This window comes from Arachis stenosperma, chromosome 3, assembly GCF_014773155.1.
Source record: "Arachis stenosperma cultivar V10309 chromosome 3, arast.V10309.gnm1.PFL2, whole genome shotgun sequence".
Taxonomy (NCBI): domain Eukaryota; kingdom Viridiplantae; phylum Streptophyta; class Magnoliopsida; order Fabales; family Fabaceae; genus Arachis; species Arachis stenosperma.
Window position 1 is genome coordinate 172400349 of NC_080379.1, and position 18171 is coordinate 172418519.

At 34.9% G+C, this 18171-nt stretch overlaps 5 protein-coding genes across 7 annotated transcripts; 2 read left to right on the forward strand and 3 right to left on the reverse strand.

The window, feature by feature from the left end:
- The first annotated feature begins 728 nt into the window (after positions 1-728).
- On the forward strand, positions 729-1510 carry LOC130967445 (uncharacterized). The gene is made up of 2 exons (XM_057892300.1): positions 729-1209; positions 1305-1510. The coding sequence occupies exons 1-2, from the start codon at positions 823-825 to the stop codon at positions 1392-1394; spliced, it is 477 nt and encodes a 158-aa protein (XP_057748283.1). The 5' UTR covers positions 729-822; the 3' UTR covers positions 1395-1510.
- A 404-nt stretch (positions 1511-1914) lies between these two features.
- On the reverse strand, positions 1915-3645 carry LOC130967759 (membrane protein PM19L-like). The gene is made up of 4 exons (XM_057892760.1): positions 2984-3645; positions 2569-2788; positions 2404-2449; positions 1915-2279 (listed from the first exon to the last, which is right to left on the reverse strand). Exons 1-4 carry the CDS (start codon positions 3108-3110, stop codon positions 2190-2192), a joined length of 483 nt encoding a protein of 160 aa, XP_057748743.1. The 5' UTR covers positions 3111-3645; the 3' UTR covers positions 1915-2189.
- A 230-nt stretch (positions 3646-3875) lies between these two features.
- LOC130967760 (uncharacterized) lies at positions 3876-4565 on the reverse strand. The gene is made up of 2 exons (XM_057892761.1): positions 4283-4565; positions 3876-4202 (listed from the first exon to the last, which is right to left on the reverse strand). The coding sequence occupies exons 1-2, from the start codon at positions 4496-4498 to the stop codon at positions 4089-4091; spliced, it is 330 nt and encodes a 109-aa protein (XP_057748744.1). The 5' UTR covers positions 4499-4565; the 3' UTR covers positions 3876-4088.
- A 583-nt stretch (positions 4566-5148) lies between these two features.
- LOC130965541 (uncharacterized) lies at positions 5149-9457 on the reverse strand. 2 transcript variants are annotated; one of them, XM_057890300.1, is made up of 9 exons: positions 9100-9457; positions 8878-9012; positions 8661-8771; positions 8102-8386; positions 7457-7656; positions 6812-7097; positions 6531-6641; positions 6120-6311; positions 5149-5768 (listed from the first exon to the last, which is right to left on the reverse strand). In XM_057890300.1, the coding sequence occupies exons 1-9, from the start codon at positions 9406-9408 to the stop codon at positions 5409-5411; spliced, it is 1989 nt and encodes a 662-aa protein (XP_057746283.1). In that variant the 5' UTR covers positions 9409-9457; the 3' UTR covers positions 5149-5408. The 2 variants fall into 2 exon arrangements, with proteins under 2 accessions (XP_057746283.1, XP_057746282.1); XM_057890299.1 differs by having other exon boundaries at positions 6812-7100.
- A 569-nt stretch (positions 9458-10026) lies between these two features.
- LOC130969589 (pre-mRNA-processing factor 39-2) lies at positions 10027-16331 on the forward strand. 2 transcript variants are annotated; one of them, XM_057895378.1, is made up of 13 exons: positions 10027-10127; positions 10223-10323; positions 10614-10843; positions 10978-11145; positions 11330-11696; positions 11807-11950; positions 12480-12635; positions 12741-12860; positions 13130-13210; positions 13479-13628; positions 13992-15392; positions 15627-15689; positions 15850-16331. In XM_057895378.1, the coding sequence occupies exons 1-13, from the start codon at positions 10100-10102 to the stop codon at positions 15943-15945; spliced, it is 3105 nt and encodes a 1034-aa protein (XP_057751361.1). In that variant the 5' UTR covers positions 10027-10099; the 3' UTR covers positions 15946-16331. The 2 variants fall into 2 exon arrangements, with proteins under 2 accessions (XP_057751361.1, XP_057751362.1); XM_057895379.1 differs by lacking the exons at positions 10027-10127; positions 10223-10323 and having other exon boundaries at positions 11434-11696; positions 15850-16330.
- The last annotated feature ends 1840 nt before the right edge of the window (positions 16332-18171 follow it).

Consider the following 18171-nt stretch of genomic DNA (forward strand, 5'->3'; position numbering starts at 1 on the left):
TAATTTTATAATTAATTTTTTTTAATATAAAAAATATTAGAGTTAAATAAATATTTTTTTTACAAATTGAAAGTATTTACAATTAAGAATCTAACTAAATATTTAACCACATATTTTTTAAAAAAAATATTCTGTTAATTTTAATATTTTTATCAAAAAAAATTAATTACAAAATTAAAAATAATATAGAACTCAATTAAAAAAAAAAAGTATAAAGACCTAATTAAAAATTTGATAAACTATAAGAACCAAGCCATAATTAAACAAGTAACCATAACTTGAACTTAAATTTCTTTACTCTTAGTCTACCAAAAGAAAAGAAAAACCCATCGCTTACTTCATGGCCAACAGAAGCAACGACTGGACCAGCAGGTTTACAATGGAATTAAATCTTCTCTTTTAAAAAAAAAAAAAACGGAAAATGAGTGCAATTAGTAATTTAATCAAATTCTAATTAAAAAAAAGGCAAAATAGCACATTATACTTATTATTAGCAAAGGTAAACTGGAGGACAACCTTGTAACTATGTTTGAATCTTGTCCTATATTATATTCTGTTATTATTAGGAAAGATTTCAATTCATTCAAGGGAAGCTCCAGCTAGATAGTGTATAATAACACATCAAATATTGATTGGCGGATCCCATTCTTGTGTTCATATAAACTCAAGTTTATATACAAAATTGTTTTCTTCATTGTTGTATATTTGAGTCTCTTATCTCTCTCTCTCTCTCTCTCTCTGTTCCAAGTTTGTGGCTTTTAGAGTTCCCACAAACACCACAGAGAGAGACAGAGAGAGAAGGAAAACCCCACCATCACAATCATGCCATCAGCTTCTAAGAGAAGAAGGGCTGCTGCCAAGAAAAAGAAGGCACAGGATAACGCCATTATCAACTCTCCACCTCTAGGGAATGGTGAATTGAAATCCGAAGATATTCAAAATGGAGATTCACCTACACATCATGAAAATGCTCGACAACCTGCCTCCGATGCTGAGTCCATGAAACAAGAATCTAGCAATGTTAACAATGATCAAGTCAAAGAAGGAAATGAGGAGGAGGAGGCTTGTGCTATTGTGATAGAGAGCGATTCGCAATCCAATGAGAGTTCTGAGGCTGAAAATATAAGTTTGGAGGAACCTAAGACAAATGAATATGATAATGAAGAACATTCTGATGATTCCAAGAATCCAGCATGCTCTGAAAATCAGGTTTTGCACTTTTCTCACCTATATAAGCCTCATAAGAAAATTATCAAATTATGGTTCATTTAAATATAATTTTCCTTTGCTGAATTGACATGCAGCCACTTGTAGCATCTATACAGATGATTCAAAAGACCTCCTGGTGGAGTTGCTGTGGATTGTTTGAGGTTCTGCGAGCCTCGGATCGATGAGTTCATGAGGATCTCAACAGATGGATCTAACATATGAAGAATTCAAAGGACTTCGTCCAAAAATTTTGTGATATTCCTTTCTAAATTGTATTCTATAATATTGAGCATTGAGGCCTAACTATAATCCATATGAGATTTTATTTTTCGTTTTCTGTATTTGTGGTTCTTATAAATATTTTTTTTTTTTATTCTTTTATGCCTTCTGGCATTTTTTTACAATCATCCACTAGCAATGAATGCGGAATAATTCCATCCTGTGGGATTCTGTGCATTTCGTGTTAGGAAACTTGTCAGTGTTCTTTAAATCAATAAAGATACATGACCTTTCAGAAAGTATCTAGAAGGATATTCAATTTAACTCTTGCATTTATATTTAACTTGTCAGTTTTCTAATGTTCTTGGCACCTTAGAGCAGTTTATGAGATTTTCCACGATCAATGATTACGGCTAAATAACCCATAATTGCTCGAATGAGTTACTGAAGAAAGTTAGAAGGAAAATAGAAGGGTATAAGATAGTGTTCTCCTTCAATGCTTTGAACATGATTTATTATTCTTAATTCATAGTTTGTACAAATCCAACCATTGATTTCAAATCCCAACACAATCTGCCAATTCTTAATTGATGTCTTGCAAATTGGAAGTCTTAATTAGAGAAACAGGAAAAATAAAATAAAATAAACCAAAGAATAAAGATGAAGGAAAAGAATACGCCAAAAAAAAAAAGCACGCACGCACGCAGACACAAATTCATTCCCTCATGCTCAACAAAAAGAACTTTTGTCAAGTTTCAAGTTCATCTCCTGTATGCAGCAGCACCATGAATAGCAGCAATGTAGAAAAGTTGTGTGGCTGACAGGATAATTAGAAAAGCCTCCATTGTTCTCTGCAAAAAATTGATATTTCAGATTCAGAGTTGATGTAAAGAGGAAAAAGCAAAGCACTTAAAAGTATACAAGAATATAAGAAAGTTCATAGAAAATTTTGTATATGAAGTTTCCCTGTCTTACCAAGCGTGCATTTCTGATTTGAAGCTCAATCTCTTTGCATGCAAAGCTGCAGAAAATAAATCAAGAGTTAGAGCAATAGAATCACAAGTAACTAGAGAGTCAAAATAATTTCCTAAAAGAATAATAAAAAAAAAGAAGTCAGGGAGTTCATAGAGGATGGATTACCCCATGGCCAAGAGTGTAAGGGTCCAAGCAATGGTAGCAACTGAAGCTGCAGACGGCAAGCTCTCAGAAGTCCATGAACGAATATGATTGAATCCTGAAATCGTTGATGCAGCACCAACTACTCCAGCAAGCAGAGCAAATGCTACAAAGAAGCCAGTGGCAGCATTTCCCATAGGGAAGTATATGGGTGAAAAATGAGCTGGTAGTGCCAATTCTGGACCTGCAACAATCTCTTTACAACATTAGCATGCTGAAGAAACACACAGAAAAGCTTAGCTATTGCATAAAGGTGAATGATCAACAAGGTGGAATCAAGAATGGGACCTAAATAAATATCTATTGATAAGGTTATGTAACCTTTTCACACGAAAGAATCATTCCTGAAAATATAACTATAGTTTTGTTTTATTTTTACCTATGATAAAACCATGATCTATTGCTCTATTCATGGCCCATCCACCAATGCCCAGAATTATGACATACATGCAGAAGTTCAGCAACAAAAGAAGGGTGGCAATAGGCTTCATTTGCTCATTGGCCATCTTGCACTATGTGGTGTTGGATAAGGGTGGATAAAGGAAAGCACTAGGGGACTTCAAGAAGGTAAAATGTAGTGAATGAATAATGTCTCTAATACCAGAACAAGGATATGCATGTGCTTTCTTGTGCAAGTGATAGTTTTATATACAGCAATGACTTCCCAATGAGAAATGGATGAAAAGAACGTTGGGGTTCTTTTCTTGCCGATAGTTCAAAAGCTCTTCATTCAAGGTTGTAAAGATGATGATGCATCATACTTCACATTCAAGGCAATGCCAAATATGCGTTATTCTTACTTGCCATGCATTTTCTAAGATTTGTTTAACCATAATATAGCTTGTATAAACAGCTAAGTGCTTGTTTGTTGGCTGGGGAAAGAGATATTCGTTTCCACTAGTAGACTCTTCTCATTCACAGTACAACGGTCCCAAATCCCAATAGCTCTTTTCACTTGAATTCTCTTATATATTAAAGCAATTCATTTAGAATAAAAGATATCGGTATAAAAAGATTTCTTCTAAAATCTGATGTATTAAGATACTAAGATAAAATCATTTTCAAGAAAAATGTTCTACGATAAAGTAATTACTTAGAAACAAGTAGAAAGTTACACGATGGAGCACCTTACGTTTTGATCATTTAATTAATAATAAAGAACTAACGAATCCGTATGTTATTCACACTCGCCTCGCATATCCTCAAATGAAATCACATTGTTCTCGCAACGTTTCAACGGATCTACATGTCCTAAGGCTTGAGACAGAAAATAAGTTTCTTAATTCATTGTATTTGACTTGATAACAATTCAATCGTTCAATCGTTCCATATAAGCCTGTATTATTCCAAAATGCAACAATATCCAAAGCCAGTACATAGATGAATTGTGTCAAGCATCTAAAATCTGCTAATGAGTTCAGGTGACCTAATTTATGATTGGTTCCATGGATGAAAAATTGAACTAAGAGTAGTAGCAATGATGATCAAGGCTGATAAACCTCAGGGAGGCGAAGACCGACGCTGGCAGCAGATTTTCCAAGAGTTCTTCTCACTTCATCTGACCTATCCACCGCTATATTGTAGGAGAACAACAATTCCTGAAAACACGAAAAACATGAATGAAATAAGGGATAATACATATATGTATGTATTGAAGTATATATAAATAGATAGATACCTTGTGATGGTGGACACTGTTAAGCATGAGAGTGTAATCGCGCGCAAGCTTTAATTTCTGCTCGAGAGCTGCAGTATCAAGCAGATTAGGGTTCTTATGGAACTCAGACGATACGAAATCTAGAAAGTGGGGATTGGTGTGTTCCTTCCCATTCACAATATGGTTCTTCACAGCTCTCACAAGATCGCGATAGATCTTGGCCGTTTGGGATCCCATTTCTTCTCATCAAACCTCTCCTCGCCACCGTTTTCCCCTCAAACAACAATTCCTGGGTTTTCGTAACTACATTGGGTCGGGCCATCACCTTTTATTTGAGCTTCAGGCCCATTCATTCATCCAACCAAAAATTCTTCTTTTGGATTTCGTTACTCCATTATATGTTTGTTTGAGTTTCATTAGATCGATAATTTTTTCTTTCAATGAAAAATATTTTTTTTATTTTTTTGTAATAATAAAAATAAAAGTATTAAAAAAATTAAAAAAACATCTTTTTTTAAAGTTACAATTTACATTTTTTTTAAAAAAATCTTTTTTTTTTTAAAAATATTTTTTACATAATAAATGATCAAAAAAATATTTTTATTTTATTTTATCCAAACATAATTAATAGATGAAAAAAAATTTTTTACATAAAATATCCAAACATAAAATCACTTTTATTTTTATAAAAAATCATTTAAAAAAATATCATTTAAATTTTTTTTTTCAGAAGTACGCCCAAACAAAATTATTTTTACTTTTTTTTTTATAAAATATTTAAAAAAAAAACACACAAAAAAATCTTTTCTTCAAAATTCACCTAACAAAATCCTTAGTCTATCAAAGGAACTCATATGTCTCAACCAAAAGAGAGAGAATTTTACATGTATTTAGTTTAGATTTTGCCATAGAACTTAAGTGTTCATGTAAGCGTTATCCGCTTCTGTCCTGGCCAAGAAGCACCAAAACCTCGAGTCTGGTACCGGAAATCAACTTCAGAACACATTTTCATTACCCCTCCAACAGAGCAGGCGATTCTCTTTATTTTGCTATAACACTATTAGCTACCGGTTTTGACGTCTTTTACACAAATACCCTTTCCTGTTATGCATTATATACGTGCAAAACAAATATGTTTTCACCTACCCTATTCTCTAACCTGCAGTACACAAACCTTGTCCAAAGGACACGCGTTTAAGGAACTATATATATTACACGATAGCTCAAATGAGTTGGGGGTGGACGATGTGACAGTAACCCACTCTTTGTCAACCTTCTCAACATAGGAATTTGCCTTTTCTGTTGCATCAAACTGGAGTATGTTGCTCTCCTTCAATAACTTATTCACGAAATCCACGGAGAATATCATGTCAACATTTTTATCCGAATCCGCTAGTGCATTTGCATTTGCATGTGAAATTTGTATCCCAATATTGGCTCCCCTTGATCTAACCAACCCAAGTAGTAGAGAGTTGCCACCAGCAATTCTTCCACTTGGACAGCATACCTTCAAGAACGTTCAAGACACATGAATCAGGGAAAACATATACCATTTTAACAATGAAACATAGCTATTGTTTCCAAATATGTAAGCTTATGAATCACACAAAATATGGAATTAAGGCCTTATCAAATACTGATTGCAAAATGTTTAATTTTGATATATTATGTAACTAACAGAAGCAAGTCCTATGAAATCTCCAGGATCGTCATTTGAAATAGGAAAACCCAGAGAAATTCAAAGGCTATCAATGATTGAGCATCTGAACTTCATCAAACCAGTTAGCAAAAGGAATGAAGCCCAAGAGAATTCAATGGCAAAACTACTCGGCAAGTAGAAACGAGAAAAGAACCTAACCTCAATGTACTCAACACCCATGTTGATAAGATTATCCATGATGTTATGCTTTGAAAACAAGCTAATAAATCCTCCAGATCCAGCAGGAGCTTGGAGTATTTCCCAAGGCGATTTCATCAAGATCTTATACTTGTTCTCTCCTTCCGGCAAACTGCTAATAACCGGTAGCTTCTCTTCTTCCAAAAACCATACCTACACAACAATCATAAATTAGATACTTGAGTTGAAACTGCTATCATTATTTCTGGAGAATACCTTTATCCTCTCTTACTATTTTCCATTCTAGTTTGATAATATTTCATTTTGTATGTTAAAAGAAGTGGGAACTAATAAATGCGACACACTTCAAGATATATGTGACATAATAATACAAAAAAACTAAAGGAGATCCTTTGCATGCATGATGTGAACCTTTTCAGAGTCAAATCCAAAATGATTATTGTTTGTAAACAATGTTGTTAAAGGCTGGATTTGTTCTGCTGAAGAGACCAAAATTAAAGGCACAGATACACGATCTTCGACCTGTAAAAAATGGAAATGTATTAGATAAGAGAAGTTGTGTAGTATGTAGTATATCTTAGTGAAGTCACTCCAAAAACATTCACCTAGTTGGATAAATACCTCAGAAATCAGCTTCATTTCTATAATACCTCAAAAATAAGAAAATAAAACGCAAGTTTGCAACAACTTACAAAAGTTTCATGATTGCAGAGTAACTTTTGGTGCAAGGTAAGTGGTGAACCTTCAGTTGCTTCAGTTTCAACATTGCCAGGGTTCCTAATGCAATCCTGATTCTCTATTTCACTCAAAAGCAGGACAATAGCCATTTTGCCTTTGCTCATGAGCGTAAGTCCCTTTTCCTGCATCCTCATATCTCCAACCAACTTCTTACTTCTATCTACGAAAGATTCTGCCGATATTTCCAGAGAACTTATAAGCTTTGCTTCTAGGGAGCGGACCAACTCAGCCATGTTCCATCTGCTTTAAAATAGTCAAAACAGCATAAATATAACGAAATGTTCTTTTGCAGGGATAAGGGACAGGGAAGTGGCGACATATAAGTCATAGAAAAATATAATGATGATGGATAAAGTTCAAGAAAAAAGAAAAGATAATTAAATAAGAGATACTATTGTATCCTGTCATTTTTCATCAGTAAGAATGAAAAGTTACATCACAATTGTAATCCTTCAACCACATCTAATGTGAATTAAATAATAAAAGGTCAGAAACAATGTTAGGTCATGTTAGCTAATACATAGTTTCTGTTTTTGCTATTTGTGAGGATGGGATTGAACTTGTCATAATTCAAAACAACTCTTGTTAAATTAACTTACCTCTTGATTGGTTGTTCAAGACTTTGTAAAGCCTCCTGTAACAATTTGGAGTTGACATCCACAATCTGCTCACTAAGCAATCTCCTCTGTTCTTTCTCTCCATATCGAAGTCCATGAAATACATGCTGTTGCTCCATTTCAACAAGTTTCTTTTTCACTGCTATGAGCTGCTTTGAAAACTTTTTCCTCTCCTTCCATTCCTAAAATATAGCAAAAAGTGAACTATCCATACTAGATAACATCCTTGCATCAGCTATACATAGTAAAAGCATCCAGTCAAATAATTAGATCAAAACCGAAAATAATACATAAAATGCAATTTCAAACCCAAAAGGTAGTGCACATTATCAAAATCCAAGAACTATATGTTAAATTATGTGAGTTTGTTGGCCAGGTTATCATACAAGTGGTAAAAAGGTACGACAAATTATACTAAAAGATAGATTATTGTGCTTTACTATCACAGCAAAATAACCAATGAACCAACCAAATCTCAAAGTGAACATTAACAGGTAGAAACTAAGAAAGGTAATCCAGCATCATCAATAACTACAAAACTTTCATAATTGTCAAAAAAAAAAAAAAAAGAGGACAAGACAACAAGAATAACAAGTTAGCAGTAAAGTATAGGAAAGTGTGCCTCACAAGTTGGCGCCTTTCTTTTTTGGACCTTTCATCATATCGTAGGTTTAATTCAAGGAGTCCTTTCGGGGGCGTAATATGCATTTCTCTTCTTTCCATATCAACATCTGGAACAATTGCTTCGACAAAAGGCACCAAAACAAGCTGATCAGATGCTTCTGTTCCCGCTGACCTTGGCTTGCCACTTTTATCAAGTATGTCAAAAGACGAATCAAGTGACACTTGTAGTAGGTCATTGGCTCCACTATTGAAAACATTAATAACAGTTCCCACAAGTTCTCTACTTTCCTGATAGAAAGAAATACAGTCAGCACCTTAACATATCGCATTAAGGAACCAAAACTAACAACTAGGTGACGAAAATATAAGCAGAAACATCCTTAAGTTAATATTTCTATTACGATTTCATCAGTTAGAATCACCAAGGTGATAATAGACCTCTAAAATTCGATAAATAGGCAGCTGAATAATAGCACAAGGGTACTTTTATTTTGTTAAAACAGTTGATATTTTGAAAAAATAAATAAATAATAACAAGAAAAAATTCATGATTATCACTAACCTTCAAAAAAACTCTCATCCCAACAAGATCATGAGTGTAAAATTCACCCTCCTCTAAGTCTGGCTTGTCTTCTTCCGTGACAAGCAACGTAGCACCAATAAGCATCTTAGCCTGTGTGACATATTGATTAGTCAGGACCAAGAAAACATGCATATGAATATGATATAACGAAACACGCCATGTGAAATTTTTCCCTGTGAGTAAAAAAATCAAATACCTGGTCGACAGAGTCAATCCCTTTGAATTTAAGTATCCAACTCTTGAGTGCAGGGTGCTCTCTACCTTCCTCAAGCTCGACCTCTCGAAGGGTTTCGGCACTCAAAACCTTCTGCCTCAACCATCTTCTCCCGGGCTACACAATACTACGAACATATGAATAAATAAATAAACAAACAATATATGATATAATAATGATGATAAAAGGAAGGAATTTTGGTACAGTGGAGAAGCGGAGTTGAGGGAAATCGGTGGTGGGTTTGACGCGAAGCTCGCCATGAAGACCATGAACACTTGAAATGTATCCAATATCGATGAAGGTGGATTCATTGGTGGGGGTGTCAAGAAGAGGCTCTTGGGTAGGTGTAGGCGTAGCAGTGGCGGAATGGAGAGGAGGGAGGAGAAGGCGCGTGGTGTTGGTAGGGAGAGAATAAGGGTAGAAAGGTAAATGAAGGGAAGGAAGAAGAGCACTGGATGGTCGCTGAGAGGTTCTGAGAGTGGCAGTGGGCAGTGGCAATGGCACAACCTGCATCCTCCTCCTTCTGGATAAAACACACACAAGCGCAAATTCCGAATTGCCAAACACGTCACAACTAAAACTACCGTCTAAGACTTCTCTAAACTTATTTTTGGAAGAGAAAAGAATTCTATTTTTTTTTATAAAAAAAAGTTTATTTTTATTTAAAATTTAATTTTATAATTTAAAATGATTATAATGTATTAATAAAATATAATTTAATATTTTAATTTAAAATAATTTTATAATTTTATTTTTGATAAAATTATTTTCTTAATTATAAATAAGGATATTTTTAATATTTAACATATTAAATATAAAAAATATGAGAATTAATTTGAAAATTATATTTTTTGGTTTAATTTATAAATAAAATTAAAAATTAAAAAAATTAAATCATTTATTTTTAGTTGTTCCAAAATAAAAAAAATTTAACTCTTAAATAAATTTTAATTTTTAACCTTTCAAACAAATTCAGTTTTAGAAAATAAAATAGATCAATTTAGTAATTCTATCATTTAATTACATGCTTTTTAGAATTAGTATGTTATAAGCATTTTTATTTAAATTTGATTTTAATATATAAAAAAATGATATCTGCTATAATTATTCACATCAAAACTAACCTTTTTATTTTCGCTTTTTCATTTGTCTTCAAGAATTTGATGTAGCAGGGAGGGAGAAAAGGAAAGAGAGGCATCGGAACATGGCAGCGACGCTCACAGATTCTACCCGTAAGTCATTATAATGTTGTTTACCTTCATCAAATTTCATTGTTAATCTCATTATGGTTCCTTTCTCTCTCTCTCTCTCTGTACTTCCGCCTCAGGTTGCTTTGACGCTCTTAAACTTCGAGAATTTATATCTGAGGGTTCACTTGATTTCGAACAATGGACTTCACTCATCTCTGATGTTGAGAAAATCTATCCTGTAAGTAAGTTTAATTCCAATAATTCAAAGATTCGGAACTCACCTTTTTTTAAATATTTTTTTTAGAAAAAATTTATCAGTTATTTGTTAGATAAGCATAGCTAAACAAAACATATGGTTGATTTTGAGGAAGGTTTGAAGTTGGATGGTTTTAGTTCTCATTGTTGATGACATGTGACTTTTTGTTAGGTGAAAAGAGAAATTGAGAATCAGAGCTGTAAATGCTATATTTTGTGATTTAATTAACATGTAAGGAAGTACAGAGAAGCTTGAACTTGACATTGATGCAGGATGACATGGAGAAAATATGTCTGACATATGAAAATTTCTTATCCAACTTCCCATTGTGTTTTGGGTATTGGAGGAAGTATGCTGCTCACATGGCACGCTTATCCACTGCAGATAAGGTTTTGGAAGTCTTTGAAAAAGCTGTTTTGGCTGCAACGTATTCAGTAGGGATGTGGGTCGATTACTGTAGCTTCTCCATGTCGGCTTTTGAAGACCCATCTGATGTTCGGAGGTAAATGTTGATACAGAAGCTGTTTGGATAAATGATTTCGGTGGAGTATGCTTCCACACTCCATGCATGCTTCTTAACTTTTGGTTGTTCTGGAAAGCAATAAAATGCTTTTCTTGATATGTTTTTCCCCCCAGATTGTTCAAGAGAGCGGTTTCCTTTGTTGGGAAGGACTATTTATGCCATACGTTGTGGGACAAGTATATTCAGTTTGAGTTTTCCCAGCAGCAGTGGGTTTCTCTTGCTCAAATTTATATCCAGACTCTTGAGTTCCCAACCAAAAAGTTGCACCAGTATTATGATAGGTATGCCTTGTTCTGTGAAAGATGTCTGAGTCTTTAAAGCCCCTTTGTTGGTCATCATCTTCATATATGTGCTTGACATGGCTGGCAGTTGGAATGTACTTCTGTAACATGTGTATGATTTTGTCGACTGTGTGTGTATACCTGAATAGTATGCTTATCAGATATTATTTCTATACTTGTCCAGTTTTAAAAAGTTATTAAACCTTTTGGAAGGGGGTGTAGCAAGCCTGGATAGTTCCCCAAAGGAATTACAATCTGAACCAAGTTTTGATGGTGAAATTCCTGTAGATTGCAAGCATGACAAGATTTATTGTGTTATCAAAGATATGATGGATTCATCCGCTGGATTGACTCGTTCCATCGCCCTAAAAAAGTACAGGATCATTGGAGAACAGTTTTATCAAAGGGCTCATGAGTTGGATTTGAAGATTAGTCCTTTTGAGGCTAATATACAGAGAAATTACTTTCATGTCTGGCCACTGGATGACAGTCAATTGCAGAATTGGCATGATTATCTTGATTTTATTGAACTTCAAGAGGATTTTGACTGGGTAATTTTATGCACAGTATTCTCAATAAAATTTGCCAGTTTCTTAATTTTATTTATTTATTGCTTAAAATTGCTGGCTAAACAATCTGCCATTTCTATGACGCTGCATAGGCTGTGAAACTTTATGAACGATGTTTGATTGTGTGTGCCAACTACCCTGAGTACTGGATGCGTTATGTGGAGTTCATGGAAACCAGGGGAGGAAGAGAAATTGCAAACTACTCTCTAGACCGAGCAACAGAAATTTATTTGAAGGTATTCTTCATAAACCACATTTATTTAGCTGATTGAATTTCATGTTAATGCTCAGCTCTCCATGTGCTTCTGCTTTTTTCTTTTTACCTGAGCATCTCTAAAGTGTCTGACAAACAATTGCAAAAGATAAGGCTTTTTAAAGAATGAAAATATGAAGCATTAGAATCAATGTCAAATGGCAGGATTAGATGTCCAAGATGCAGAGACTAAATTTTTAATAGAAATTTATAAGTTAAATGGCAGAAGTGAAATCTACGACAGAAGTCGAGTTCAACATGTATTGTAAGCCATGCTTAATGAATTAGAAGGGGGAAGATAAACAATGATGGTGTAACAATTTCATGGGTATTCCTAGATTTATTCAGTATAATTTATCTTAGGTTGAGTGTTGTTATCTTTATTTACTAATTCTAGGCTCCTAGACCATTATTTTTATTCTAAATCCATGACTAGGTTGTACTGTACTGAAACTTGCTTTATTCCTTTCTTCTCTAGGGTTTGACATAGCTCCATCATATGTTCATTGCAGAGTGTACCAGAAATCCATTTCTTTAATGCCAGGTTTAAAGAACAAATAGGAGATGTTTTAGCTGCTCGCGCTGCATATATTCAGCAGACTGGTAAAGAGTCAGATTCTGATTTTGTGCAGAATGTTATATCAAGAGCCAATATGGAGAAACGTTTGGTATGCAATCAGCCTTCGCTACAATTGAAGAAAGCTGTACTCTTTGATGATAAGCTGATACAGAAAAGATGACTACATGTGCTACCTGTTACATTTTTATTGCAGGGAAATATGGAGTCAGCTTGTGGTATATACAAAGAAGCAATAGAGATGGCTGTAGCTGAAGAGAATTTACAGCATGCCCTCCCTAATTTATATGTCCATTTCTCTCACCTAAAATATATGGTTCGTGGCATATTTAACATTTTTTGTTGAATTTTCATTCTAAAAGGCTAAGCATCATTCTATAAAAGCAGTAAATGAAGTTTTTAGGCTATAGTTACTACCAGGAATTAGTAGCTACAAGGTTTTCTGTATGAAGTGCCTGAAAAATTGTTGCAGCTAACATATCATAATCATAAACAGAGTAAATATTGACCCTTCTCATTTTGCATGCTGATGTGAGGTGTAGTTAACCAATCCTTTTTCTTCCATGTTCCTTTCTTTGTTTCAAGAGTTCAAACAATATGGATGCTGCTAGAGACATCTTGATAGATGGCATAAAGAATTTGCCTCAAAACAAACAGCTTCTGGAGGTAGGTCTATCTTTTCCATATTATTTATGTAACCCTAGTAGAAGTGGAGAGACCTAAGCTGAAACTTTTCATTAGTATGCATTTATAGATAGATACGGAAAACTTCAAATTACTTGCTCTTAATTAGAATGAGCAGGGGGCAACTTGTCATGTCACAATGAGTGAAACAACTTAGTTGCCACTGGCTTGTATGTCTAATGAGACTTCTTCCCCTTGCCTAGTGCAAGTGTTGACAACTTTAATTCAGTTCTTTTGATGTATTTTGCAGGAGTTGCTAAAGTTCTCAATGGTGCATGGAGGGTCAATGTCCATGGCTGTAATAGACACAATTATTGCAGAAGCAATATCTCCAAGACCTGATGGATCTCAAGGTCTGGGTGTAGAAGACGCTGAGGATATATCAAACTTATACCTAAAGGTTATATATCTCCTATGAAGTATCAACGCAATTAAAATTGAGCTAATCATTATGATATAGGAGTATTGTAACTTATGAGGTGGTTGCTATGTCTTATTTTTCTGATGATTCAACCGGTGCTGAAACCTTGTGCTTGTTTAGTAATAAGTGTGTATTTGAGCATAATAGGGTGCTGCTAATTTTGAAAAACAAAAATCAACTGGTTGCCTTACATCTTTTTTCTTTTTGGAGTAATAAAGAACCTTTCCTCCCAAAACAAGCTTATAATTTGTCATGTTATTGAGTAATTAAAAATAAAATATTTGAAAATTTAACATTTAATGGCCTACTAATTTGATACTGACACATCTATGGTAATGCCAGTTTGTTGATTATTGTGGAACTATACGTGATTTAAGGAAGGCATGGAATCGGCATATAAAATTGTTTCGGGCATCTTCCAGGGCAGATACACATCAGCAATCAACTAAATGTAGAAGGTCACTGAATTTGATCCAGGATAGGAGTAAGGAGACTTCCATTGATATATGTAATCAGCTATCCAAAGATTCTAGTTCTGACATGCATGCTTCTTTGCATTCCCAAGAGGAGAAAATGTCACCACAAAAATATCCTTTCCCAGATTCCAAGGAACCAAGAAATAATTATCCTGAAAATATATTATCTGCAGATTTAGTGGAAGTGAAAGAGGAACCTGCCAAAGTTCCTAAGCATTCCAAACCAAATAGTTATGAATCTGATGTTTCATCAGAAACTTTATTACATCAAACAGCTAGTGGAAATCAACCCTCACAAGCTTTGCAATCATCCCCAAAAGTAGATAATTATTCTCAGGGGAAGTGTGAACTTGGGCATGAAGAACTGAAGCCACTTTCTCAGAAAAGCATGTCACCAAACAGCCAGGAAAGGATTCATGATTCAGGACCAATGGTGTCTCGGGAGGAGGATTATACTGCAGGGGTGGTAGTTGATGGTCTTACGGGACACCGAGGCAATCTTGTAAGCACTCAAGATTCCGAGTCTGCCCAAACATGCATTGAAGTAGATGACGGTTCATATTCAGCATCCTGGCAAGGCCATAGAGCAAGAAGACCACTTCTACCACCTCGGTTGTCGAGAAATCATGGTGGAAACTTGCATCAGATGAAAAATGCTGGAAAATTTCGCAAAGGTCCCAAAAATGGTAATCGTGGACATATGCATAGGAAACATTTCCAAAGGCAGCAACCTACTCCACAACAGATCCATCCAGCTGAAGGGGGAGCACAACTGCCTTCACAACCAGGTTACTCTTCACAATCTGTATTGCAAGTTCAGCATTGCAGTCAAGCACAAAATCAGTTTAAAAGTACTGTTGCTCCTGCTGATTCTACGGCGGCTTATAGTTGGCCCTTACAAAACTCCTCATCCCAGTCTCAACCACCAGCCAATGCCCCGTCACAAATATTACATGCAATGCAAGGCAATGGACAGTATGGATATATGCAAAATAGCCAAGAATATAACCAGATGTGGCAATACTATTACTACCAACAGCAGCAGCAGTTGCAACTACAACAACATTATCTTCAATTGCAACAACAACCATTTCAGCAAGAACAGTCCCAACAACAACAAAGTCAGCTGGGACATCTTGAACCACAGCAACTGCAACAATTGCAATCTCAGTTGCAACAGCAGGTTCTGCAGCAGCAGCAAAACTTTCAACAGCAGCAGCAAGATCATCATCCTGTTTATATACAGCAGCTGCAGCCATCAAGACAGGTACAATAAATTTTGGAATTATAGGGTTTAGGTAATTTGCATACTAATGAATGACGCATTAGAATGCGATTTCCCAGGGTGATTGGCATTTCTCACTTTAGTTTCTCTTGAATAGTAATATCTTAATTATAACAGCTCGAACTCTAGCCAATTTTCAGATCTAGTATTTATGAGTCCGTTATTTTGTTGATAATCTTTCTTTTGACAACTAATGAAGTTTCTTTGCAATGGCAGAGTCAGAGTAGTAGCAATCCTGTAGCTGAGCAAGGGCTGGCAATGGTGACAGCTCAGTCGCAGGTGAGTAAAATAACGAAAAAAAGTAGTTTGGCATCTTGGCGAGAGAGTTTGTTCTTGCTTCGTTGGATTCCTTTTTGGGCTTGATTGGCTACATAAATGGCTTAATCTCTAGCTCTTCGAAACATAACCTATCTCTGATTTGGGTCGTCTCATGATGCAGGACCATGAATCAACACAATCACCGCAAGCATGCAAACCTGGAGTGGTTTCTTCTCCTGTTCCACTGAATTCCGAAGAAAAATCTACCCCAGAATAGTCATAGTTCCATGTAGTTTGACTGGTTTTTAAGTTTTAAACTTCAGTTTTCAGTTTTCACTGTGCAAGGAATTAGACCACACTTCATTCGAATGTGAGAATATTTGTAGCTCCCAACCAAAGGAACGAAATGAAAACTGTTTATAATAATGTGTACATTTTTTTTCTTTTTTGTGATAATTTACATGCCTGTTTTGCCAGAAAAAGGTGGTTTTCTGACATGATATACGCGAAATAAGTTCAATGTCATGTACAAGGGAAATTGAGCAAGGTCTTTTACTACCTCATAATCTTAGCGACGGATTTCTAACACATGCTACCAAGGTCTACTCTATTCAATACATAGATATGGTGACCCATAAAATTTTGACGGACACGGTGGGCACATAAATTGACGGTGAATAGTAGATAACAATTTAGTCAAATATACCATTATTTTGATAATTTTATCTTCAATCTATTTTCAACTTTGCCTCTACTTATCTCTGATTCACAGACACAGTTCTCACCCTTCTCCATGTGTTTTATATCCCTCCCTTCTCTCGGCAGTCAGAGACACTGAAGACGCCAAATGGATTTACCTTTGCGTCACCTTCTGGTTTGCCGCCGCATCTCCAACTTCCCATCTTCGTCTACCGAGTTGCTACCTCTACCTCCGCTACCGCATCACCTTCTGGCTCTAACTCTATGTTGCCACATTCACCTGTCTTTATTGTCGTCTTCCTTTTCTTTTTTAAATATTATTGAATTTACTGTTGATATTGTTAGAATTTTGTATCATCTTGATTATTGGTTTTTGGTTATGCATAGCAGTGGTAGATGGGAACTCTACGATAGTAGTGAGTAGATTTTTAGGAGTCTCGTGCTTTATGTATTTATTTTGCCATATATATAACTTATTAACTCCCTCTTCTTTTCCGGTTTAGAACGGTTGCCAACATCTCTTTGTTAAACACACTACATTAGGGTAAATGTCTAGTCAGATATCAAAAATTATAAACGTAGAAGGCTCATATGCTGAACATGCTATTTTAGTGTTACAGATACAACAAAAAGAATCAGAAGTTGCTATCCAGTTTAAGTAAAAATGGGAGCACAGTTGGTAACTTTGAACTAATCCATGGAATAACTATGGACTAGCTTACAACGTTGCAATCAACATAGCAAAATCAAACAAAAGGCAAGAATAAAATGGATAAAGCAATTCACTGTCTTCAACTTGTTTTATTCACCTAGGTACATTTTGCATGAATATAAATAGTCCATCCAACAATTCTTGCTTGAGTGCTAAATATAAAGAAATGAACTAGCAATGTGTTTAAAGTGGAACTTTACACACTGGCATCACCTTGCATACAGTGACAAAGATGAAGCATTGGCAAAATATTATGTAATCCAAATTTACAAAGCTATCAGTCAGCCATTAACGGCATAATATATCAACTTTTCTTCATAGACCTGCATACAATGGTTCAAAATGGCGGAATCTATTTTACCCATATTTACAAGATATATAGCAGACAATTGTCAATTGTGCAATAGTCAGCCACTTAATAACAGAATCATCAGCAGCAGAACAAACAACAAAACCTTTAAGAAAGGTATGGTTATATGGATTAAATAAAGTCATTGTGCCCTATTACGTTATCATGTCTGCAAAAGGTTATTTATACTTAAAAAACTACTTAAGGCAGGCCAAAATGATACTACTCCAAATGAATTGTCAAATTGAACTCTTTAAACTTGAAATCTAACCCAAATCTATTCAGTTCCTATGCCAAATGATTTCTCACACAGTTAAATTCAATCTGAACATTGTACCTTTTCTAATAGTAGCATCAACAAAGGTTATCACCTAATAAACACCAATGAGGATGGATAATGGATAGAGGACTGGAGGTAAATTTATCTACGATGGTTATGAATTATTTAATCTCCTACTTTGCCTTACTAACAAGAGTATCATTAAAAGGTCATGGGTCAATGACAAGAAATATATATATCAAGAAGGGGATAGATATGTTATGTCTAATTATCAAGGTCTACAAAGAGAAAGAGTAACACATTGAGAAAGAAAAGATTGAGGCAGACCACTTGAAAGCTTTAAACAGAATTTAACTAATGTATGAAATGATTCCTATGGAGAGAGAACTCTAATCATCTTGAAGAGAATATTTAAACACAGAATAATAGGCACAAAAATAAAGCTAGTTTATTACCTCTCAAG

Coding starts and splice junctions, on each gene's coding strand:
- LOC130965541 (XM_057890299.1), bottom strand. CDS start 9,408: ATGCAGGTTGTGCCATTGCCACTGCCCACTGCCACTCTCAGAACCTCT. Junction 8,387..8,660: donor GGATGAGAGTTTTTTTGAAG/GTTAGTGATAAT, acceptor TCTTTCTATCAG/GAAAGTAGAGAACTTGTGGG. Junction 5,769..6,119: donor TGGGTGTTGAGTACATTGAG/GTTAGGTTCTTT, acceptor ACGTTCTTGAAG/GTATGCTGTCCAAGTGGAAG.
- LOC130967759 (XM_057892760.1), bottom strand. CDS start 3,110: ATGGCCAATGAGCAAATGAAGCCTATTGCCACCCTTCTTTTGTTGCTG. Junction 2,789..2,983: donor AGATCATGGTTTTATCATAG/GTAAAAATAAAA, acceptor AGATTGTTGCAG/GTCCAGAATTGGCACTACCA. Junction 2,450..2,568: donor CTTACACTCTTGGCCATGGG/GTAATCCATCCT, acceptor TATTTTCTGCAG/CTTTGCATGCAAAGAGATTG.
- LOC130969589 (XM_057895378.1), top strand. CDS start 10,100: ATGGCAGCGACGCTCACAGATTCTACCC. Junction 11,697..11,806: donor TTCAAGAGGATTTTGACTGG/GTAATTTTATGC, acceptor GACGCTGCATAG/GCTGTGAAACTTTATGAACG. Junction 12,861..13,129: donor TCTCTCACCTAAAATATATG/GTTCGTGGCATA, acceptor CTTTGTTTCAAG/AGTTCAAACAATATGGATGC.
- LOC130967445 (XM_057892300.1), top strand. CDS start 823: ATGCCATCAGCTTCTAAGAGAAGAAGGGCTGCTGCCAAGAAAAAGAAG. Junction 1,210..1,304: donor CAGCATGCTCTGAAAATCAG/GTTTTGCACTTT, acceptor ATTGACATGCAG/CCACTTGTAGCATCTATACA.
- LOC130967760 (XM_057892761.1), bottom strand. CDS start 4,498: ATGGGATCCCAAACGGCCAAGATCTATCGCGATCTTGTGAGAGCTGTG. Junction 4,203..4,282: donor ACAGTGTCCACCATCACAAG/GTATCTATCTAT, acceptor TCGTGTTTTCAG/GAATTGTTGTTCTCCTACAA.